Below are 23,621 nucleotides of genomic sequence, written 5' to 3'. Positions count from 1 at the left end.
TTCACATTTAAAATCAAAATAAAATGTTCCATATTGGATAGCCCATTGCCGTAAAATCTCAGAGAATTAAGATTTCATAATTTGTTATTAATGAGCTAATTGGTTAGTTAGGAAACAATACCAATCGTGTTAAAATATTGCATTATTTTATGAATATATTTTGTAGTATCATAAATGATCTATTTTTATATCAAGACAGTTTTGTAATCTAGTCTTCATGTTCATTTTTCTTATTCTCAGTAAATGGCATGGGAATTTAAAGAATGTAATTTTATGTATCTGAAAACTTTCTTCCAAATCTAAGGCAATTACTTAGGTCATAAAGCCGAGTCATTTGAGAGTAGTAAAATAGCAGTTTACTAAGTTCTTTTTAAAATTTAGACATGTCTGAAGATTTTTTTTATTGAGATATGGTCAACATATAGTGAAAAATGTACAGATTTTAAGTGTTCAAGTTGGATGAATTTTGATAGCATGTAACTATCACCCCAAATGAGATACAGAACATTGCCAGTCCTCTAGAAATTTCCCTCATGTTCCCTTCCTTGTTTCTACTCCCACTTCCACCTGGAAACCAACTTTGGTTTCTGTCTCCACAGATTAAATTTTCATGAATTTGGATTTCATGTCCATGTAGTCCTATAGTAGTAGATTGCACTCTTTTTGTTCTTGCTTTTTTTGCTTAACACAGTGTTTTAGATATTTGTTTACATTATTGAGTATATCATAATTTATGCTTTTTTATTGTTGAGTAGTATTTCTTCCTGTGGATTTAATAAAATTTGTGTATCCATTCTCCTATTGATAGACATTTATGGTTCCAGTTTTGGGCTGTTATGAGTAAGACTTAGTACATTCTTTACTGAATCTTTCTGTGGATGTCTCTTTCTCTATTTTATTGGTCATGGTGTGAATGTATGTGTAACTTTACAGGCAGCTGTCAAATAATTTACTGCCAGCAGTATATGATAGTTCCCGTTATATCCCATTCTTGCCAACATTTGGTGTTATCAGTTTTTTTAGTTTAGCCATTCTGTTAGGTGTGTAGTTATATGTCATTTTGCTTTTAATTTGCATTTTCCTAATGACTAATGAAAAACTTTGAACACGAGTTCATGTGCACATGATCTGTTCATCAGTTTACTTTAGAATTGCTTGATTTTTTTTTCCTCTGATTTTTTATTAGTTTGGCTTTTTATTATTGATTTATAGGATTTCCCCCAGCTACATATATTTTTTAACAGGTCTTTTTGTTAAAAAATATATGTAGCTGGGGTGCTTTCCCAGTTTGTGCTTGTTTATTCATTTTCTTAGTGAAATTTTTGATGAGTGGAAAGTTTTAAAATTTGATTTGATGAAGTTCACTTTATCAGTTTTGTGTCATATAGTTTATTCCTTTTGTTTTCTGTCAAAGCAATCTGTGCCTACCCAAAGGGGCAAAGATATTTTCTTGTTGCCTTCTAGAAGCTTTATGGTTCTGTGTTTTACATTTGTTTCTGTGCTTCATCCTGAATTAATTTTTGTGTATAGAATGAGATAGGGATTGAAGTTATTTTTTTCCTTGAATTTTCAGTAGTTTCAAAACTGTTTGTTGTATACTTTCCTTTTCTCATTGAATTGCGGTGACATTTTTTTTGAAAGTTAATTACTATATGTATGTACGATATATGTATGATCTATTTCTAGGCTATTGAGAGAGGAGATAGTTAGAGGTTTGTTAGGCAGATAGAAGGGGGAGGGTCTTGGGGAAAGGTAACACCCATGGGAATACCCCCTGCACTGCATGTGTCATGCAACTAGCAGTTAAAAATGTGGTTAAGAACTTCCTCTTATACCTGGATGTTTACTCAGTAGGGACTGTCCCACCTCAGATGCAGGCGCAGTGTGGCTCAACTAAATGCCCCTACTTGATGCAAGTTCGTTCTAATATCATTAACTTGACCTTTGCATTGCAGTTTAACACCCAGACCCCCCCACCTCCCGTGGACTTTTCTGTGGTGCTTATGGGTAATAATCAAGATGGAATAACTGTTGACAAGACCAACCTGTGCAGTAAGAATTGAGACCAGGAAGCAGCAGAAAGTAAAGGGGTGGATAAGATGCAAATAAGAACACTCCTAGAAAGGAGAGTGTTGCTGGCAACCCACTTTCAGGTCCCCTTTCGCTGCCAAGAGCTTTTCTTCATTTTGCTCACTCTTTGGTGTCCGTGCCCTTATTCTTCTTGGTCGTGAGACAAGAACTTGGGATTCTCCAAGCAAGAGCTGTAACTAGGAGAGCTGTGAACTGTAACACTCCTTGGAGCTCCCTGGCTGTTGGCATCCCCGAGTTTTGGGCATCACCGAGTTCCCCTTTCTGGACGCTATTGCATCCTCTGCCCCCATGTGGATCTCAGGCTGGCAGTGCAGCTTGGGAGACGGCCACACAGTTCCGTCTCCTCGATCTATTTTCATGTCTTTATGGGAGCACTACAGTCTTGATTACTGCTGGTGTTTTGCTAGGGATTGCACTAATGTGTCAGTTGAGGGAAAATGGACATAAATCTTCCCATCCAGGAATGTTTTTTCTTTCCATTTGTTTTGATCTTTGATTTCTTTAGTGGTGTTTTGTAGTTTTCGATGTAGAAGTCCTAAATAATCTGTGGCTTATTTCAAAGTTTTTTTTTTAATGCTATTGTTAATGGTAACTTTTACAAATTTTATTTTCTAATTGCTTGTTGTGAGATTTGCTGATTTTTTTTTTTTTGGCATTTATTGCTTCCAAGACACTAAGTTCTCCCAACTCCAGCAAAATGTATTTCAATTTAGTACTGAAAGAAAATGAAAGTCAGTTAAAATAAGTAAACTTTGCAACAGTAATTTTAGAACATATCTGTTCTGCTAATTAAAGGGTATTGGTATTTTCTGTACTTGATTGGTGAATGTTATCCTCAGAGTTCCCTGTTTGTAAGATTCAGCTGGCATTTTTCTGAGATTATGAGGAAATCTAGATTTTGTCTTCCTTTTTTTTTTTTTTGTTTTGTTACATAGAGATAGGGTCTCTCTCTGTTGCCCAGGCTGGAGTGCTGTGGCGAGATCATGGCTCACGGCAGCCTTGACCTTCTGGGTTCAGTCAGGCAATCCTCCTGCCTCAGCTTCCTGGGTAGCTGGGACTACAGGCATACCCTACGACACCTGGCTAATTTTGTTGTTGTTGATGCCCAGGTTGGTCTTAAACTCCTGGCTTCAAATGATACTCCTGCCTCAGCTTCCCAGGGTGCTGGGATTATAGGTATGAGCTACTGTGCCTGATTGGTGGGTGTGTGGGTGTGGGTGTGGGTGTGGGTGTGGGTGTGGGTGTGTGTGTGTGGGTGTGTGTGTATTTAATGACTGTTCCTTGTTCCTTCATTATATAGTAAGTTCCTAGAATACAGAGTACTTTAGATCATATCCGACTTCATTTGATAATTGAATGAATTTAGTGGGAATAGTTTTGTTCCCTGGAGAGGGAAGGATAGGCTAATGAGGATTAAAGGAAGCTAAGGGCAAGGAATAAACTAAGTCTTGACAACAAGAGGAAAGCAACTGGTATTTCAGGTGATAACAAGTGAGCCTGCCTCCCAAATGAAGTGTCAGAGTTAGAAATAGGAGAAAAAAGATGGGAAGGTCTGGAAGCATAGGATTAGAGGCTTGTTTTCCCACTGGCAGCAGAGAATAATGCGAGATTTTAACATGGACACCATTTTATTAGTAGCCCTTGAAGTTGAAGCTTCTCAAAAACTTGCAGTGTCTGTTATAGTTCAGCTCTAAATCATACACATATTTGGGTTGTGTTTTAATTTCTCATGGCTGCATAAACAAAATACTACAAACTTGGTGGCTTAAAACAACAGTCATTTTTTTCCTTCATGGTTCTGGAGAACAGAAGTCCAAAGTCACTACGACTAGGCTGAGATCAAGGTGTTGGCAGGGCTTCCCTCCCTTGGGAGGCTCCGGGGAGAGTCCATTTTCTGTCTTTGCCAGCTTCTGGTGGCTGCAGGCATTCCTTGGCTTGTGGCCACTTCACTCCAGTCTTCAAGGGCAGCATTTCAGATCTCTCACAGCACTGTCTTCTTATCACCTTCTCCTCCATGTTTGCCTCTTTCTTACAAGAACACTGATCACATTTGGGGCCCAACTGGATGGATATTCCAGGATGATCTCCCCACTTTAAGATCTTTAATTTAATCACACCTGTGAATTCTCTTTTAATAAGTAAAGCAGCATTGATATTAGAACTTGTTATCTTTGGGGCCTTTATCCACCTATCATAGACTGTTCTTTCCTTTTTTAGACCTTCATTTTGCGCTGGAAGGAAGTTGCTTCAGAACAGATTGGACCGAGGCTTTAAGCACCCCAAGTGACATACATATTTTCTTGTTATAATTGCCATTTGTTTAATGGAATGCATCCATTAAATGGATGTCATGGAATGGTATTAAATTCTAGGGGTGCAACAGAGTAGACTTAAAAGATGGTGAACTACTTATTTCGAATAGTAAAAAGGAAAATACCAAATTAAGGAAAGAGATTGAATTGTGCTGTGACTATAGTAGAACTGCTGTGTGACTCATAACAACATTTGGCAATAATTTTTGCTTCACTAAATCCTGGTTTTGCGGGGCTTTCTTGGTTAGGCTTGTGCATGATCAGGCCTAACCTGCTCTGTTCACTGTACCACTAGATTTTCTGTATTTGCTTACTAGAAATTATCTACCTTTTACTATTCACAATTCCATTCTGTAGCCAGAAGTTTAGAATGATTTCTCCAGGGTCTTACTTAATGCTTGCAGCACTTTGATGAAGAGTTTTCACATGCAAATGTAGCTTACATGTGTACTGGCATATTTGACTATGTTGCGTGTGATAACATTGAGTCATACCAAGCTTATCGTACAAGTCTCTTCACACAGCGTTAGAGGCGTGGGGGGAGCTAGGGAACTTCACTGCAGCCAGCGCCATCTGGGCTTTGGGATATGGCTTAGCCATCCCAACGCTGGGGAGGCCAAAACCTCAGCACGGGAATAACTTGGAGGAGGAGTGTTAGATAAATCACAGCCAAAGATGAATCGCTGAAGCCTTAGCTTCCTTTCCTTCAGTGGCTCTGTTGACGCGTTTATCTACGTGGTGGTGACGGATGAACCTGGCATAGGCAGAGAGGGAGTTTGCCGAAGGGAAAGTGGAAGCCTGGTTCTCCTCGTTTGGCCCATCATCGACCGTCCAGCATGTTTGATGCTCGCTCTGCGAAACTGGAGATCACAACAGCTTTGGCTTGGCTAGAAGAGGGTCCCTGCTAAAAGCAGGAGTCCCTGATAGAATTAAAAACTTACCTACTTGACGATCTGGATTGACTCCCTGTTACTTGACACAGTTTACTGAGAGACATTGGCCTTAGCAACTTAGATAATAAATCACATGGTACTTGTAAATTTTTGTGCTCTTTCAATATCTGTGAAGCAGTCAGTGACAGAATTTAAATGATGAATATATGAACCAACCACATTGATATGTCATGACATTTGCCTGTTTTATTGCAAAACCCTGGGGATAAAAAGTGAGAAATAAATAAAAACTGTTCTTCTTTCAAAGGAAATTCCTAAATTTACTTTCAAAATTAAAATGTATTCTTTCCTAGATAACATTTCTAGAGTAAATTGTTGGTTGAAAATTCTGGATAAATACTATCAAGTGGTTCCTTATTTACCTGAGAGTAAGTACAAATTTGCATATCCGAATATCTGCTACTGTGCCTTCCCTCCCCCCATTATTTAAGTGAGATGTCTCTAAATTGAGATAACCTTTTTGTAGAGAGTGCTGAAAAGCAATGACATGTTGATTCTTTCGGAGCCATTCGAGGAGAAGGGAATAGCCACAGAGAACACAGAAGAAGAGGCAGGAAGGAAGCAGTCCGAGTGATGCTCATTGGGTGCCTATTCAGCAAACTACATTTTCATCAGCATGTAAAAGCTGGTGAAGTGCCAGGCTGGTGCAGCGGCTTGTGCCTGTAATCCTAGCACTTTGGGAGGCTGAGGTGGGAGGATTTCTTGAGACCAGGAGTTGGAGACCAGCATAGGTAATAGAGTGAGACCCTGTCTCTACAAAGAATAAGTTAAAATTAGCTGGGTGTGGTGGTGCATGCCTGTAGTTCTAGCTTTGTGGAAGGCTGAGGCAGGAGGATTGCTTGAGCCCAGGAGTGTGAGGCTGTAGTGAGCTATGATCGTGCCACTTGCACTCCAGCCTGGGTGCCAGCCAGAGCGAGACTACATCTCTTAAAAAAAAAAAAAAAGATGAATTGGCATAAAATATTGTTTTTGACCATGTAGTTTGAAGCAATGACTGCATATTGAAAGCATTCTGAAAAATCTGTTAGACTACGAAAACTCATATAAGAAAGGCGCCTCAGTGAGTTAATTTATATTCAGATGTGTTACTGAGTTTTCCAAAGTTGTTTCTGACAAATCTGACCCGGGATAGCCAGTTTTCAATACAGGTTTGTGTCTGGGGAGGTACAATTTTTACGATGTCGAGGCTGGGGAAGACGACGAAAGGTGTTCTGTATTCATAATTGGATGTGTTGGTTTTAACTGATGCTCAGATAATCTAGTGTCCTAGGAAAAGTCCGTCTTGTAGTGACCCAAGCGCCGAGCGCGTGGGGGGGGGAAGCCCTCTCCACCGGCTCGGGGCCCCGCCCTTTTCCCGGGCTCTCGGCGCGACCGCTTGCTGTTTGTGTTCCTCACCCCCTCCAGGTAAACTGCCCATGAGACCCGTGATTCCATGAGCGGATCATCCAGGTGGTTTGTCTTGCAGGTTGAGACAGATCGTGTCGCCGGCGGGTTTCCAGCCTTTCCAGTGGTCTGGCTCACCTGGCAGTGGTCTCCTGTGCCCAGCACTGTTGTCTCCCTGCCCTGGCGTCCCAGCCTCGTCCTCACCTTCGCGCAGCGGAAGCTCAGGCGGCCCTCTCCTTGCGACCCCACTCGGCCTCCGTGTTCACCACCCCTTGTTCTTGACCGCAGCATCATCCCGACAAGCAGCGCGCAGAGGGCCCCGCAGGAGCCGCGGAGCGGAGCGCGCAGAGGTTCCTGGAGGTCGGCCGGGCGTGGAAAGTCCTGGGCAACGCCGAGGCCAGGCGCGAGTACGACCTGCGGCGCCGCGGTAGGTGCCCGGGGGAGGGGCCCGCCCGCCGGCGCCCTCCGTAGCTCCTCCCCTCCCCGCGCGCCGGCTGCCGCCTTCGCCCCGCCCCGCCTTTGTCTTTAATTACGCCCTAGTCTGCGCGGTGATTATGGTGTGTCCGCGAGGAGGTAGCTCCGCGAGTAGAATGCCGCCCTAAAAGCGGCCTTTGGTAACTGCTGGAAAACGTTTAATTACACATTTCTAATTAATATGCCTTATGTGTTTAAAAACTTCTTTTTATTAAATTTAATATGTATGCATTAAAATGTTAACGGGAGTGCTCGCAAGACCATTCTGCATAAATGCAGTCTACATGAAGATACTCTACAGGGTAACTCCATAAAGCGTTCTTTTGTCTTGGAGCTCATTTTAGGCTGAGTTCGTGACCATCTCCAGGGTAAATTATTCCTTATGAAATTGTTATCAATGAGATTTTAAGAATGCACATTACCCAAACTGTTTTAAAAGTCATTTCTTTTGTGCCTTTTAGAAAATACCTTCTTAAAACAGTGACAAACAGTTGTGAGAAAGAAAGGGAGAAATGTAGGTCAGGTTTGTCACACATGGGCTGCAGTTACACGAAGTGATAGGCTGTTTTTCAGCAGTGCCTTGGGACAGAAGTCCCCCCCCCCTTCTATGTGAGCCTTCAATATGCACCCCACATGCTAACGGGGGAAGTCAATAATCAGTTACAGCCTGTGGGGAAACACAGAGTTGCTCTCTCCAGCGGCACATCAGGCTCAGCCCCGACTAGGATGTGATGGTAAAAGCTACTGTCTCTGTAGATAGTGATCGAAACCCCGGTTGCCCTACACAGACCTCACAGGACGATTTGAAGGTTCTTGCTACTGTGATTTGAGAAGCAAAGCTTTATTTTTAATGCATTAAAAATAGCATTACAGGATAATAAAGACAATGATACTTGTAACACATCCATATTTATTTTTAGAGGCATTTGTACCAGTAGAATTCAGTATTTCTTATAGGCTGCATGTAATACCTTTGTGTGAAAAGGCTTGAACTATTTGTTTATGTATGTATGTATGTCTGTATGTATGTTTGTATTTAGAGTCAGGGTTTCACCCTGTCGCCCAGGCCAGAGGGCAGTGGCACCACCATCACAGCTTACTACAGCCTTGACCTCCTCAAGCTCAAGGAGGTGCCTCTCCCGAGTAGCAGCGACTACAGGCATGTACTACCATGCCCTGGTAATTTTTTGCTTGTTGTAGAGATGAGGTTTTGCTATGTTGGCTATGCTGGTTTCAAAGTCCTGTGCTCAAGCAGTCCTCCCACCTTGGCCTCTCAAAGTGCTGAGATTACAGGTATGAGCCATTGTGCCCAACCTTGTATTTGGTTTGTTTTTTTTTTGAGTTGGAGTCTCACTCTGTTGCCCAGACTGGAGTGCAGTGGCCGCTCCCGGCCACCGCAGCCTCCACCTGCTGGGCTCCAGCGATCCTTCTGCCTCAGCCTTCCGAGTAACCGGAATTACAGACATGCGCTACCACGCCCGGCTGATTTTTTGATTTATTGTAGAGATGAAGTCTCGCTGCCCAGGTGGGTCTCAAACCCGCGGGCTCAGGCAATCCACTCACCTCAGGCTCCCAAAGGCACGGGATTACGGGCTGAGCCACCGGGCCCGGCGTACTGTTTTTTAATAGTAGTTTATTTATAGAACTAATCAGCTCTAAAGAAGGCCTTACTACTTTTATAAAAGCTGATGAGCTAATTTTTTTTTTTTAATATTAAGAACCTGATGAGTGTACCTTTGCAAATGATTTGGATTAATTTTCACTTATGGCTAGGATATTGGGTTCTACTTCTGTTGGGTGCACCCATGAGCATTGTCTGACCTATTGACTTTGTAAATGTATTTGTACTTCTGGCAAAATAATGTAGAGGTGGCTTCATTGATGATAAGCTCTATCCATAGATATATCTTTTAAATCTTCTTTCACATGAGTATTGAAACAACACACATGAATGTGTTGTGTGTCAGAAGAAATCTATGTTCCTAAAGCCACCAGACTCTGCTGGAGGCATGACTCTCTCATGGTGTTGTTGCACATCTTTGCTAGTCTTTACTGTGTGGAGTGCCAGTTTGCTTAAGATAAGAGTAACTCACACAAAACTGTGCCCCAAAGAGTATAGGGTATGCACATTTTTGTCATGCCACAGCTTGTGTACTATTAAGACCATATCAGTGAAATTGACTGTCCAAAGAGAAAGAGGTAGGGAGGGATCAGGAATCATAAACTATTCTTTTAAGCTATAGGGTGGAGCAGGCAAGCATTGGAAAGAAATAGGAAACGGCTGAAAAGTGAGCATGGAGTTGCATGATGGGAGCCTTCAGAAATGTTAGAAGAGGAAATAATCAACATATTCAAGCCTTTCTCATTGTCTTTGAGAAGTCCTTGGAACTGTGGATTTCTTTTGAGCTCTGAGCCCTTGGTGTTAAGCCCTTAATGGATGCACCTGTGGCCTGCCTGTATCACAGGGGACTCTTGTTGGTCATTGATGAGGTCACAGTGAAATTCAGGCAAACCAAAGAAGTGAGAGTTGGGCCCGATTAACGATTCAGATAAATAGCTTGGGATTTCTGTAATATCAGTTTGCTCTGCAAGTTTTTCAGGTGGCTGATTACTGAATCAAACTTTTCTAGAAGGACAGTAGAAATACAACTTTTCATGACACTTTAGTACCTCAGATCTAAGTACTAAATATTTCCTCCTTCACCAGAGAGTCCAAATCTGTTTTAATTTTAAATGGAGCTTGGCCTACTGTTTAGATAAGAGTATCCAAATATAACTTGTTTTTAGCCTTTCCATACCAGAGCTGTTTTCTAAAAAAAAGTCTCATAATCTACTTTGATATTGTTCTTTCTTTTGAATACTGATATTAATTTTTTCTTCTTGATTCATCTTCAATAAGTAGCTCTTCAACAAAAGGAAATGAACTTGAACTTCTGGCAGTGAAGAGTTAGATTTGATAGAAGAAAAACCTTTGAGAGTGATAATTTGTTAAAGACTAGGATAGGTTACCGAGAGAGAGGGAGTTTGTTATAACCAGGTCAAAGCACTCTTTTTCTGGGTCACCCCCTGGGGGCATGGAAGAGCTTTGTTATACAGAACTACTTTTGCACGTGGCATAGTTCGTTGTAAAACTTTATTTTCATAGGGTATGCTTTAAATATGTTTGTTTCCTGCCCACCATTAACTTGCAGTATAACATGAATTTGAGCTCTGAAATACTTGGGAAGGAGGGAGGAAATGGCTGATCTTGAGTGCTTTCTTCTGTTTCACAGCTCCAAGTTGGTGCTTGGTGTGAGTAAAGTCTCATCAGTATGCCCACAGCCATATATTTATCTAAAAGATCGTTTCCAGGCATCCTTAGCATCCATGTTTCTTTGCTTTTTAAAAGAAGTTATCAAATGAATTATCCCTAATAAAGAAAAAGTGATCGTCTAGGGTAAGTCACCTAAAGTGTATGGCACATACATTTTTTTCCAACCTCATTTCTACTTCTGTATTCTTAGTTGACATTTTAGGGCAGTGTTGGCTGAAGAAGAGCAAATCTAAGAAGAGGATGAGTAATAATCAGTTCCCAGAGATTATACATTTTGAAAGCAATGCTGACTAGTGAACTTAATCAATTAGTTCCAGTTGGCATATTTACCTTATTGTTTCTAAGGCTGCTTCCAGTGTTCCCCTGAAAGGCATGTAGTTATTCAAGACCAGGCTTTGCATTTCAACCAGATAAGCACTTTGGAAAACCACTTCAGGATTTATAAAATGTTCACATGAATAATATTGAATAGACTTTGGTGCCTTTAAAAATCTTGTGGGGAGTTTTCTCGTATATTAAGCACATTAAAAACACATCAGAAGTATATCATGGGAAGATAATAGAGATCATGATTCAATAGCTTTGTAATGTGACAGTCACACAGATCTCTGGTGTCTCAGTGGCTCTCCAGAGTGACACAGCTTATGAGTTAAGTTACTTCTCTGTGACCTGAAGAGTAACAAATCTTCAAATAAAGTTAATCAGATTAATGATGTTTAAAAAAGATGTGTTCAGAATCCTTGCTGATGTATTACTTTATGTTAGATATAGCTTGGTTCTCTGTTAGAGAGTTATTTTAGCAGTGTGGAACCTTCACTCCACACATTTGACCTAGTACTTGGATACCCCAAACAGCCTGGTTCAGAAGGGGGCTGGGCGGGCGCCTTTGCTCAAAGCTAATCAGCTCCTTTCCTTAGCGGGATCCAGGAGGTCATTTCCGGCTTTGATTACACAATTCACTTTGCCCCTTTGTTTCTTTATTGGGATAAATATTTGGGGGTAGAAGATCATCAAATGAATCTTGAACCAAATGAGGAACATATCTTCCAACCCCACTAGTGTTTATGTTTCAGACAGCTCAATCAACAAGTAATTTCTTAACCTCAAAATAGTATCCTTCATGAAAGGCAGGATCATGTTAAAGACACAACTCCTTAAGAAGGGAAGCAATATACTTTTAAACGTAGATAACATAAATTTGGGTTAACTGTTAGGAATAATGGCTTTTGGCCAGTAGGTATTTGTGTAACTATGTCCTAAAACTGACCCTTACAAAAATACTTGAATTAGTGGGATTTGGGTTTCCATTTATGGTCATATTAGTTTGTCATTTGATTTTAGGAATTTCAAGATTGGCTGTAAAAATTTGCTTCAGGTGAAACTGGAAGATAAGCGGCAAGCAGGGTGTTTTTTGGTGACTGTTGCTGAGAAAAGTCAATATGTGAGATGATGCGGAAAATGCATCTGGACAGTTGGGGCCCAGCTTTATCTCGGGAGGGAGGAGAGAGGGTGGACCAGACTTGCTGCGAGGGCCCCCACCTCAGCTTACTTGTCACAAGGTGGCCACTCACATTCTTTGCTACCTGTGCTTGAATGCAAACGACTGTTTTTGCAACAAAAATGTATCTTAAGCACATTCTCATGGATTTTGAATAAAAATTTGGTTAGTGTCAAGTAATGCTCTAGAAATCTTTGGGCAAGATTATAGTTCCGATTCTGGAACCACACGTGGGAGTTCTGATTTCATCATGGAAAAAGGTAGGATTTTAGGAAGTTTGCTTTCCAACTTTAAACTCTCTCCCAATTTCTACTTTGACCCAACTGAAAGCAGCGGACCAAAAATCAGGACCAGGTCACCTTTTTCTCTTTAGACTTGAAACCTTGGTTTCATATTACACTCTGGTAACTTCTGCTTTGCTCTTTTTACAGTGAGTGAATCTGAAATGTCAGTTGACTCCTCTTCTTTTCTAATGCTTTTTCTGCGTGATGTCTCAAGTCCGCAGCTACCACAGCAGTCTTCCTGGACTAAGGCTCACACTAGCCAGTCTCCACCGCTGCGATAGGCCTCCCTTCTTGCTGCCGCCATCTCCACAGCCCTCCCCATCTTCAGGGACCTGGCGTGCTTTCTTCCCACTCCTCTGTAAAGGACCTGGGTCTTCAACTTCCGCCCAACACCACTCCCATCACCTGGAGTTTCAGTGGGACACAAACTTTTAAGCTCGGCCCTGTTACTTTTTCCAACTTCATTACCAACTGCAAACCTAATGTGGGCTTTCTCTTTGGTGCCACACAGGCTCCCAGACGTCTGCCTAGACTGTCAGGACTGGGCTCACCTTCCCTTCTTGATTCTTATTCTTGGTTCAAGGACCCCCTCGAGTCCCTTCACCTCTTCCAGCCCCACTCCCTGCCACCCTCAGCCTTCCTCGATACTTGAATCCATCATTTCTACCCTCGGAATTTAATCTGCAACATTATTGTGAAAATTTTTTTCCCTGGTTTCTCTATTTTTTGGTTCTGTGTTTGATACTAAAAAATTACACAGACTGTGGCTATCTGGTAACACCGAGTCAGTTTTAGTGGGACCTGCGTAGCGTAGTGCATTCGGCTTCCTAACACGGTTAAGATCCAAAGTCAAGTTTGCTGCCTTCCTACATGGTGGTACTTGAAGAAAACAGTCTCTTATGGTCTGATAGAGACAGTCCGACACAGGCATTATGAGATAATAACAGTTAAATAGCTGGCACTTACTAAGTACTAGGACTGTGCTCATTGTTTCAAACATTGCTCACCAACCTTGTGAGGAGGATGTTAGTGTCTGTTTTCCTGAGAATGAGCCTAAGGCTCAGATCGGTTAAGTAATTTGACTAAGGTCACACAGCTAGTCATGGATAGGGGGAATTCAAGGCCTTTTTGTCTCAATTACTGTGCTAGGCTTCCAAGTTTTGCAAAAGTTGTATACAGTCTACAGTTTCTAGCTCCAAATAGTCAAGCAGGAGGCATTTTGAGGGTCAGAACAAGATCCACACCTGCTTCTGTGGCTGTTCCCCCAGCTCTCGAGTGGCATGGAAGGAACTCTGCTTTGGAGTTTCCTGAGCGCCTTCCATGCACGGGGTTGGCATCCAGTTCATAAACGCTCCACAGTTCTTCAAGTTCCTGAGAAACTCCAAGCTGGTCGTTTCTCTTCAGTGTGGAAAGCCTTGCCGTTGTTGACGCTTGAGAGGATTACAAGGCTTTATGACTTGATGAACAGGTTTCAAATGGAATGGTGCCTGCTTCTCAGTCTCTTATCAAGGTACAGAATTTTCCAAGAGCAGAGACATGTTAAAGACAAGGAAACTGATGACCTGCATCACTTCCTAAATGAGAAACGTAATTACGTGTAGTGAAATGGTTTTTAAGAATGAGGCAATTATTTAAATTACTTGGTTTTAAGACAGCAAGACACTGCTCTTTGCTTTTAATTTGCAAACGCAGACGTCTTTAAGTTTAGCATAAGCTTTAAGCATTTGCAATGGCATAAAAATAAATAGTGGACGAATTACTGAGAGCGTTTTGGTGATGTGATGATCACGTGAATACCACAACATTGTCGCGCGAGAGCAGTGCAGACAGAGCTGCAGGTGGGCTTGGTCTTTTGGTCGGTATTGCGCAGAGTGAGATTTCTAAATGTCTGGGCCATAATGAATAAAGCTAAATTCCTCTCCCATGTAGCTTTGTGCTGCTCCTCATTTTGTTTGTACTCTTTTAAAAAATTGTAGCTACAGATAGAAGAGTGTCCTGGGATTAGGAAGTGTAATGATTTAGACATTAAACAAAGAGTTGTGTGAGAAGTTTTACTGTCATTAGGAGGAAGTTTAAAAAGACTGGAATTCCATTGTCTTGTAAGAAGTAAGGAATATTTATTGATTCCCAAATGGAGCTGAAGAAAACCTTTCCTCTTTTGGAAAGTTGTGAATGACCCAGCGAGAGCTCTAGTAAGCTTTACTGAACCAAGCTGCTAATAGTTATTTAATGTTATTCTTCAGTGTGAAAGAATCTCCGTAGATTTCCCTTTTAATCTCTTTGAATTGCAGGCTCATAAACCTCTCTGATGAGTCCTGCCAGTGTTTTCTTAGATCCCACCGTTGAGACAATGAAGCCCAGCATTCTTTCACTTCTTGTTGTCAGACAACTGCAGTAGAGCACAGGGTCAGAAGGGCCTGCACTTCTAAGGCCGAGAGAGTCTTTTTCAAGTTGCCACATACATGACTTGATTGTATCACGGCATTCCCCAGGAGCCTCTCTGACTGCGGGGCGCTGCTCTCTACGTGTGAGCACGTTTGGACGTTTTGAGTCTCCGTGTCGACAGCTCCTGAGCACAGCACGGGAAGTGAATGGACCTTCTGAAGAAAAAGTTGAGCCCATTTATTTCGGATAGTCAGGAATCACGTCGTGTCGCTGGACTTAAGGTAGAGGAACCAGATGCCAGGCAGTGTGCTTTTTCTCTCCAAGTAGTCATGGGTTTTTATTTGTTCTGTTTTAGTACACATTGCCATTCTGTAGCAGAGATTCCAGATTTTAAATCTTGGATCTGTTCCTTTGATTACTCAGTCTCCAAGCCAGATTATGTTTTATCAGCATTTTTAATGTCATGTTAACAGGAGAACATTAGGAGATAGGATTTGCATTTCTGGATACCTATTAAGATGTTTCATTACAATGAGCAAAATATTTATAATATGTAATATTACAAAAGAAAAGTAACTTACCTGTTTTGAAAAGACCATGCCTGATTAGTAGACAATTATCAAAGCTAATTACAGGGTTCCTGTGGGTTACTTTAGGGGTTGGGAAAGCATTAAGTTTTCTAATTATAACCACAGTGGTGGACAAGCAGAGATCATTGTTTGGAAAGAAAAAACCCACGGATTTGTTTGTGCCCTTCCTTGTAGTTGTAGTGGGGGCTGGGGCAGGGAGTCCGCTGCTGCCCCGTCCCCTTGACACCTGCCTCTCAACAAAGGACTTTGGTCACCCCCCACCGCCCACATTTAGGTTCACCTTTTACTTGTGTGTGCCACGTCTGCTCGTTATACGCTTCTCCAGGGATCCAATTTTCCCTGGAGTTAATCACGCCCAGCCTTTTTCAGAAGTTGTTAGGTTACCGTCCTTTGAAAGAGCACACACTTTCTTAGAAGTTTCTGCTCTCCCGTTTCCTTCTTCCTGTGACACATGTAGCCACTGGAGTCTGAACGCACAGCCTGCACATCTTTTTATGGATGTGTAACATCTGTACGGAGTGGTGCACAGATCTAAGCGCAGAGCTTGCGGGATTTCTACAGTGAACACACCTACTTAACTAGAGGGCCCCTTGTGACTTCTTCCAGCCACCAGTCACTCCCCCTTCCCTCCTATCACAGGGCAGCTTTGCCAGTCACATTTCTTGTAATGGGTAATCACACAGTATGTTATTGTTTGTGTCAGATACCGATTTTTGACACCACAATTCCCACAGAAACTCAGACTGTGTGCCTTTGGTACTGAATAACAGGTCAGTGTGCAGATGTATAGCCAGCCATAGAACATGAGAATAGTTCATACACTCCTGTTAACTCTGACCTTGCACCAGGCACTCTGCATTTTTGGATTCCACTTTCCCACTTGCCAAGAGATATGGCCTAGCCCTAAGCTTTCAACCAAGAAATAAGTAACTCTCTAAAGTTCCTGTGCATAAAGGTAAGGAAAAAATAATACTGAAAATATAAAAGCCACTTCTTTGAGTAGGCGGAATGATAGAAAGGGCTGTATAAGAAATAATAACTCTGTGGAAATAACAAGAGTTTCCTACTAGAGAAGGCGAACAATAGGAAGCTGGCGTGCTTGGCCGTTAATATTTACAAGGTATTCCTCATTTATTATTTTTAAATAAAAGTGGCATGATGGATATTTATAAATGGGTTGTCTTTTTGTACAACTACTATATTTCAGATGTTCAAGATAGGTTAGATCAAGCTGATTCATCTTGTCATTATTTCTGCCTTGTCTGATTTGCTTTGGTTGATTTCAGAATTACTTAAAATATCTGTAAGATAGATAGAATGGTGGCAACTTTGTTTTAAATTAATTATACCTTTTTTGTTGTTTTTGGTGCTCTAAATAGGATATGTTAAGTGCCACAAAGCTAAACCAGTGTTTAATTCCCCCATTTTAGCCTAGTCATTCTGAGTAGGAAATTAAAACATGATAAGATTTTTTTCTCATCCATGAGACCTTTAGATAGACTTTTTAAAAAATTAGAAATACCTGTATAGCACATCTTTCACATTCTATATAGAAAGTAGTGTACTTTATGTAGAATGTGGAAATTAAATTTTGTTTTGTTCAGAAATATTTAGCATACTGATAAACATTCTGCATAAGCTGTTCAGAAGGTACACAGAGATGGAGGAACACTCTACAACCAAAGTCTCTAACTTTGGGCTTTAGGGACAGTTTAATAGACTATTGGTACCCAGTAAATATGAAGTGGTACAATATTTGACATAATAGAAAACTGTGGTGAGTTCAAAATATTGTATAATCTTTTCATCTATTTTAAAATTATGTAACCCACAATAAATTTTGAACAGGCAGTTATTAAATATAATTAAATTGCAGGCATTCACACAACGGAACAAAGGGAAGCATTCTCAGCAAGTGAACAAGAGACTAGTGAGACAGCTAAAGAAAATTTCATTGGGATGGGGAGTGGATTTTAGTAGGGTTTTTTTGTTGTTAAAGCATTGGCTTCTAGAAGAACGATACAAGCATATGGGAATATAATATGCCTTTAAAAACAGAGACAAGTGTTTCATACCTGTAGTTGCCTTCTTTGTCCCAAAGGACACTTGTTTTAAGAGAGTGCTCACAAACACACTCCTTACTAGCTTTCTAACGTTAGCTATGTGGACTGCCCACTGATCTCATTTAGGTGGAATTCCAGTTCTCCTTGGACCTTCCATCTGCAGCAAAAATGCTGGTCAGGAAACAGCAATGGAGCACCAACACAACGCAACTGTGTTATGGGGTCACTGAAATATTAGAGTAGTTCTCCCTGTAACTTCTTTATTCTTTTGCAAGTAATTAAAAACATCAAGTGATTAACGTCCTTTTATTTGGCTATAGCTTTATTCTTTAAAGCACTTCTAGTCTGCTCTCATTTGCTTGGAAGAACACCCTTCTGTTAGTCTGCCTGAGCTGCCATAACAGGATGCCATAGACTGGGTGGTTAAACAAAATGTATTTTGCACAATTTTAGAGGGTGGGAGGTCCAAGATCGAGATGCTGTTGATTTGGCTTCTGATGAGGGCTCCCTACCTAGTTTGCAGACAGCCACCTTCTGACTGCTGTCACATAGCCTTTCCTCCATGTGTGGGTTTGTGTGGAAAATGATCTCTCTCTTTCCCTCTTCCTATAAGACCACACTCTTAAAACCCGATGTATCCTAAATTACCTCCTAAAAGCTGTATTCCTGAGGTCACATTGTGGGTTTGGGCTTCAACATAGGAATTTTTGAGGGACACAATTCAGTCAACTGCAACCCTCCTGAAGTAAATAAGGAAGAGAGAACTTTTACCTTAGAGATGAAAAAGTCGATACTCCTAATGTTAGAAAGCTGGTAAAGTACTATAACTAAGGTTCAGATATGGTTAATTTTATCCAACTCCATACCACTTTCTTAGCTGGTATAGTTTATCTGACAAAAAATTTCCTTGTTACGGAAGAGAGATCACTAGTTAATCATAAGAATCATCAAAATTGACTTTATGCTTTTTTATGTTGTATAATTGTGAAAGGTGGGATAGATCTTGACTACTGAAGTTTATAGGAAATGGTATGTTCTAGATTTCCAGTCGGCTGAAGTCAGGTTGCTTTAACACTGCTGTCAGAAGTACTAAGGTAGATGAGAGCTGCAGTTACCAGGCTGGAGATGCCCTCTCAGCATTCTTCATGCTTACAGTGAATGCATCAGAATTAAGTGTCTTGTTTTATATTTTACAGAAGATGACCTAAGAAATACGGGACCAGTAGATGCCCAAGTATATCTTGAAGAAATGTCTTGGAATGAAGGTTGGAATTTTTTTTCTTTCTTGCCTACAGTTAAAAAAACTATTGGGACTTTTCTGTAAGATAAAAGAAACTGGGATATCCCAATTTGGAAATCTTAAAAAGTAGTAGATACGTGTTAGTGTTTCTGTTTGGAGTATTTGTGTTTAATTCTAATTTCATTTATTGTATTGATGTCCCCTGCTTGACTCATTTTAAGTTACTTTTCTATTCTGATGAGATGTTACATACATAAAGTTTCAAAAGGATTTTGTTTGTTTTTATTACTTTGGTTTGTGTTACTACTCTGTGTAGTAAACGAAGTCAAAGAAGACAATTCTTTTCATGACTTGATAGTTGAGAGGAATTTCTCCTAGAATTTTATTTTCTCTTGACACAGCACCATAAACTGTCAGGACAGGGCTTGTAATGTAATGCTCCTCTACATGGAAGTTTGATTTTTTTTTTTTTTTTTTTTTTTTTTTTGAGTCAGTGTGTCTGTTGCCTAGGCTAGAGGCAGGGGCACACTCATGGCCACCACAGCCTCCACCCGCTGGGCTCAGGCGATCCTTCCGCCTCAGCCTTCTGAGGAACTGGGACCACTGGAATGTGTCACCATACCCAGGTCATTTTAAAATTTTATTCTAAAAACGAGGTCTCTCCATGCTGCCCAGGATGGTCTTAAACTCCTGGGCTCAGGCATTCCTCTTTCATCAGCCTCCCAAAGTGTTGGGATTATAGGCATGAGACGCTGCACCCAGCTGTCTTTTTAGTACTGATATCTCTCAGGAGGAAAAGAAAAATCTGTCACTTCCCCTGAACTATCATGAAGTCATGACTTTTTCACTTTTCCATTATTAAATTTTTAAAACTTAAATCCAATTTAATTTCTCCATTTTTCTGATAATTCCTTGAATTATTCTGGTTAGACATCAAGTTGAGAAAACACCCTTTCTAAATGGAAGTCATGAATACCACACTTCCATGTTTCTCTGGACAAATGAAGAAAATCTATTTCCTAGAATTTTAAATACTTTCTAATAAGAGTGTATAGAAGGTAAACAGTCATCTGAAATTAAGCTTACTTTTTTAGTAGAACATTCTTAACTTAGCGTTCTTAAGAATTGGGCCCTGTATGACCTTAGAAGGAGAATCACATTTTTGCCTGTGGGACCATTCTGCCCCTCACTGCTCAAATGAAATCCTTGAATTCTTGTTGTTGTAAATACTTGGAAAAGTTGAGGTTTTATAACTGGGGCTCCCAGTGGTCGGAAGACAACACATGTCATGATGTCACCTTATGTAGGAGAGACCTGCCCTATTAGATATAGCTTTTGAAATATAGTTTCCTTATCGATCGGTATGTACATATATGTTGATATGTGTTTAATCCCTTATTAAACAAGCTAGTTCTTGTTGCAGCTGATATGGCTAATACATTTTGTATATGAATGAGTCCTGACAATGTGGAAATAGTGAGAAGTGCTTTTTGTAGTTTTTCTTTTTGATTAAGCTTTTAGCAGTATAATTAATAATATAATTTTGAGATTTGATTTTAAATTAAGAACATGGGTCGGTGGTTCTAGCATCTGTTCAGTCACTAAACACATGGACTGATACAAGTGAAAATGCTAGCATGTTTGAAGGAAATGGACAACAGAAACAACCAGGAGCCATCTTCTGTGTGTTGCTGTCCCTGGGGCTCCCTGAAGTACACCTGACAGTTTATGTGGACACGTGAGAATCCCGCCTGTAGTCATAGGCAGATACAGCCATCTTAAAGGGTTAGGACATGCTTAGATCCTTATTTAAAGGGTTTTTGTAATGGTGAAGATGGATGCGATTCTTATCCTCATGAGAGAATACACCGACAGCAGCTCCTCGAAGCCATTCTACTTACAGGAACATTTAAAAACAAACCCTAGAAGTTTTGAACTGAAGTTTGTTTGTTTTTTTTTGTAATTGAACAGAGCAGTATTGGTAGATGGAGTTAAAGGCGTGATCAGCTGGGGAAACACAAAACTGTGTAATGATTCAGAATTGCCTCGGAAGGTGAATTCAGAACAGGAGAAAAACTGATGAGCCCTGCAGGACAGACACAGCCGCGCTGTCGCCGCTCAGGGAAGGGCTGCGAGCTGTGTGGAGGGACGCGTTTCAGGATGCTGAGAAGGTGCTCCTGAGCTGCTGAGAGACTGCAGCTGGCTCTCACCTGTCCGTGGGGTCTGTTGATGTAATTGGCCACTTTGTGAGTCTTCATTCAGCATATTTAAAATGACGATTTCTGCAAAGATTACCATTTTATTAATAGCTTACTGGTCAGATACTACTACAAGAAGAAATTGTAACAGGGTGTGTGAATGTTAACATTTGGAGTCATCTATGACAAAACTCCACAGCCATGGTGTCCTCTGTGTCATTACCAAGCACATGTCACCTCAGATTGTATCTCAGTGTTCACTGAGGTGGTAAAAAAATGAGAGGGAGATTTGGCTTAGGGAAATCAATAGCTAGAATATGCACATTCTAGACAATTTAGTAGTGAAACAGTTCACCTTGAAAACATGCACATGTACATCTATGTTATTAGCTTAGACAGGGAAGATGTTTGTATTTTGAATTTAAGATTAATTTTTCTTTATAGGGAAAAAAGTCAATGTGAAGACTAGAGAGCAAGATTAGGTAAATGAATTCATGTTTTCTCACTGATTTTAAAAAAAAGTCCATAAGTTTGGCTTTAAATATTTAATTGCTAATTTTTCTGAGGCTGAACTTGGGAGGAGGTACAAGGCAGTTGAATTATTTTCTTTTTAAAACTACATATAGGATCTATAATGAAGGTATTTGATTGTGGGAACTCATAGGTCCTGAGACTTATTTCATAATACAAAATTATGATAGTGGTAAAATAGATGTGATCGGTAAGCTATTTTCTGTGACAGTTACTTCTCAGAGACAGTAAAATGGAGGGACCCAGTGGGTCAGATTCTTTAAGTTAAAGGACGCAGGCACTTCAGCTTCCTCGGAAGATGACAGATGTGAAGCTCCCACCAGGAGGAGGCTGAACACTGCACCAGATTGCCTCCTGCAGGCATCACACTTCAGCATTTTCTCATTTGTTCATATATCATCGGTTAACACCAAACACACACACATACACGCACAATACCCCATGGGGCGAGAAAGCCATGGCGCTGTGTTACGTCCTGGAGTCAGGATTCTTGAAGTGTGCGCTGCTGGGACAGAAGTGAGCAAGTGTTGAACCTGATGGACACATAAGCCAGCAGAGCCTTCTCTGAAGGACAGACCAGGCAAAAGAGGCGTGCTCCTTAGGGTGGGGCGGGCAGGGCTGTTCATCTCTTTCCCTCACTGTGGTATCTTAGGCAGGTTCACTGTTGAGAAGAACCTTAGGACAAGAGAAAACAGACTTCACATAAACTTCTTGGGTTGCTTCTGAGCATCACCCTTGCCTCAGAATACTTGGACTGTTGACCCATACCTTCCTCCATCTCTGGCACTCTTTCATGACGAAAGCTCTGGAAACACCGCCCCATGTAAGACATGTTTTCCAGCTTTTCTTTAACTACATCTGTCTTGATGGAGCTGCTTGTGTTTAGCAGGTCTCTTCAATGCTCTGTGCACTGTGTAAAGGTGTTGGCGAAGCAGTTACCAGCAAGCACTTGAAGCATGACTTTGCTTTTTTGCAGATGATCATTCTTTCCACCTGAGGTGCCGATGCAGTGGAAATTACAGCGTCTCCAAGGCTGAAGCAGAAGAAGTTCACCTGATTCCCTGTGATTCGTGTTCACTGATCATAGAACTCCTTCATCAGAACTGAAGTTGTTCACTGCTTGGAACCGTTTACTGTGTTCTCAAACCAGATGAGAGGCCATTGAGCTTGTCCATTCAAGAAAATACGTTTTTAGCCCCATTATTTGCAAAGAAAAGATGCAGTTGCCAAGCAAAAACTGCCTCAGATGAGTCAAAAGTAAATACAGTTGTTTGAGTTTTAAATTTAAATTTATAGGTTGCCACAAAAAGGACTTGAATTATAAATTATATTTAGTGAGAAGTTCCCACCTGATAACTTTGTATTCTTTCATTTTCTCCTTGATACAGAATTAAAATGTTACTTTTCTTAATATGAACATGTCTCCTCTTTCAGTGGGTAATAGTCTCATCATATTCCTTTATAGTTACTAAATTTCTGATCCAACAGGTAATGTTTCTAGCTGCCAAAGTTAGTTATAGTCCTGTTGCATATCTGTCTCAGGTTCTGGGGTCAGTAGAAGAATTTAGGGTCTTTGTGAATACATGTGAGGGCAGTTGTCTCATAATGAAGGCTGGGTATGGATATCCATGAAGTTATTTCAACATTGACAAAGAAGGTTAAGTGGCAACTATAGAAAGAGATGGTACTGGAGTCAGAAGACTGATCAGAAGACTTGAGTCCAATCTTGGCCCTGTTTTTCCAAAGCTCATGAACATTGTCATCTTCAACTTTAAATTTAGGAAGCTTTAAAAAAAATGACTTGAAATTGGTACATTACTTTCTTTTCTATTTCAGAGTATTAAGATAGAGGAGTAATGCTTATATTTACGAATAAAAAAACCACGGCATTGCTGGTATGATGAAATGGAGTCTTTCATGTATTACTGACAATAGACCGTAGATGGCCTATGCCTTTTCTATGTTTGCAATATTCTGTGTTCAGACAGTGTAAGTCAGAACTCATTGAAAGAACTTTAAGGGATCCTTTAGAAACATTTTTACTTGATTTCAGGAAGCTAATCGTGTACCTTAGCAGTTTGTGTTTTTTGATTTTTGTTTTTTGTTTTAAATCAAACTCTTGTTGTTGTCATGCAGGGCTTAAAAGAATAGTTTATCTGCTGACTGGGAAATGTAGTTGAAGAATGAGGCATATTTAAGAAGAGTGGATTAGTTTCATTATACTGATAAAGCCACAAATTCAAAAGAGAGGTGGTCATCCAGGTTCCCACTCCCCAAATATTTTCGTATCATAAAATTTAGATGAC

The 23,621-nt window shown here is 40.6% G+C and overlaps 1 protein-coding gene across 1 annotated transcript in view; it reads left to right on the top strand.

Moving 5' to 3' along the window:
* Positions 1–22,732, top strand: part of DNAJC24 (DnaJ heat shock protein family (Hsp40) member C24) — a 58,872-nt gene extending 36,140 nt beyond the window's left edge. The window contains exons 3-5 of the mRNA XM_008058335.1: positions 7,028–7,166; positions 18,543–18,611; positions 22,292–22,732. Coding sequence (XP_008056526.1) covers positions 7,028–7,166; positions 18,543–18,611; positions 22,292–22,422 — 339 coding nt within the window. The 3' untranslated portion in view covers positions 22,423–22,732. The remainder of the gene's footprint in view (positions 1–7,027; positions 7,167–18,542; positions 18,612–22,291) is intronic.
* Positions 22,733–23,621: the final 889 nt, after the last annotated feature.

Source organism: Carlito syrichta, unplaced genomic scaffold (assembly GCF_000164805.1).
Source record: "Carlito syrichta isolate Samal-C Ts95f unplaced genomic scaffold, Tarsius_syrichta-2.0.1 Scaffold303297, whole genome shotgun sequence".
NCBI classification, from domain to species: Eukaryota; Metazoa; Chordata; class Mammalia; order Primates; family Tarsiidae; genus Carlito; species Carlito syrichta.
Note: the sequence above shows the minus strand (reverse complement) of the source record. Positions and strands in the feature narration are given on the sequence as shown.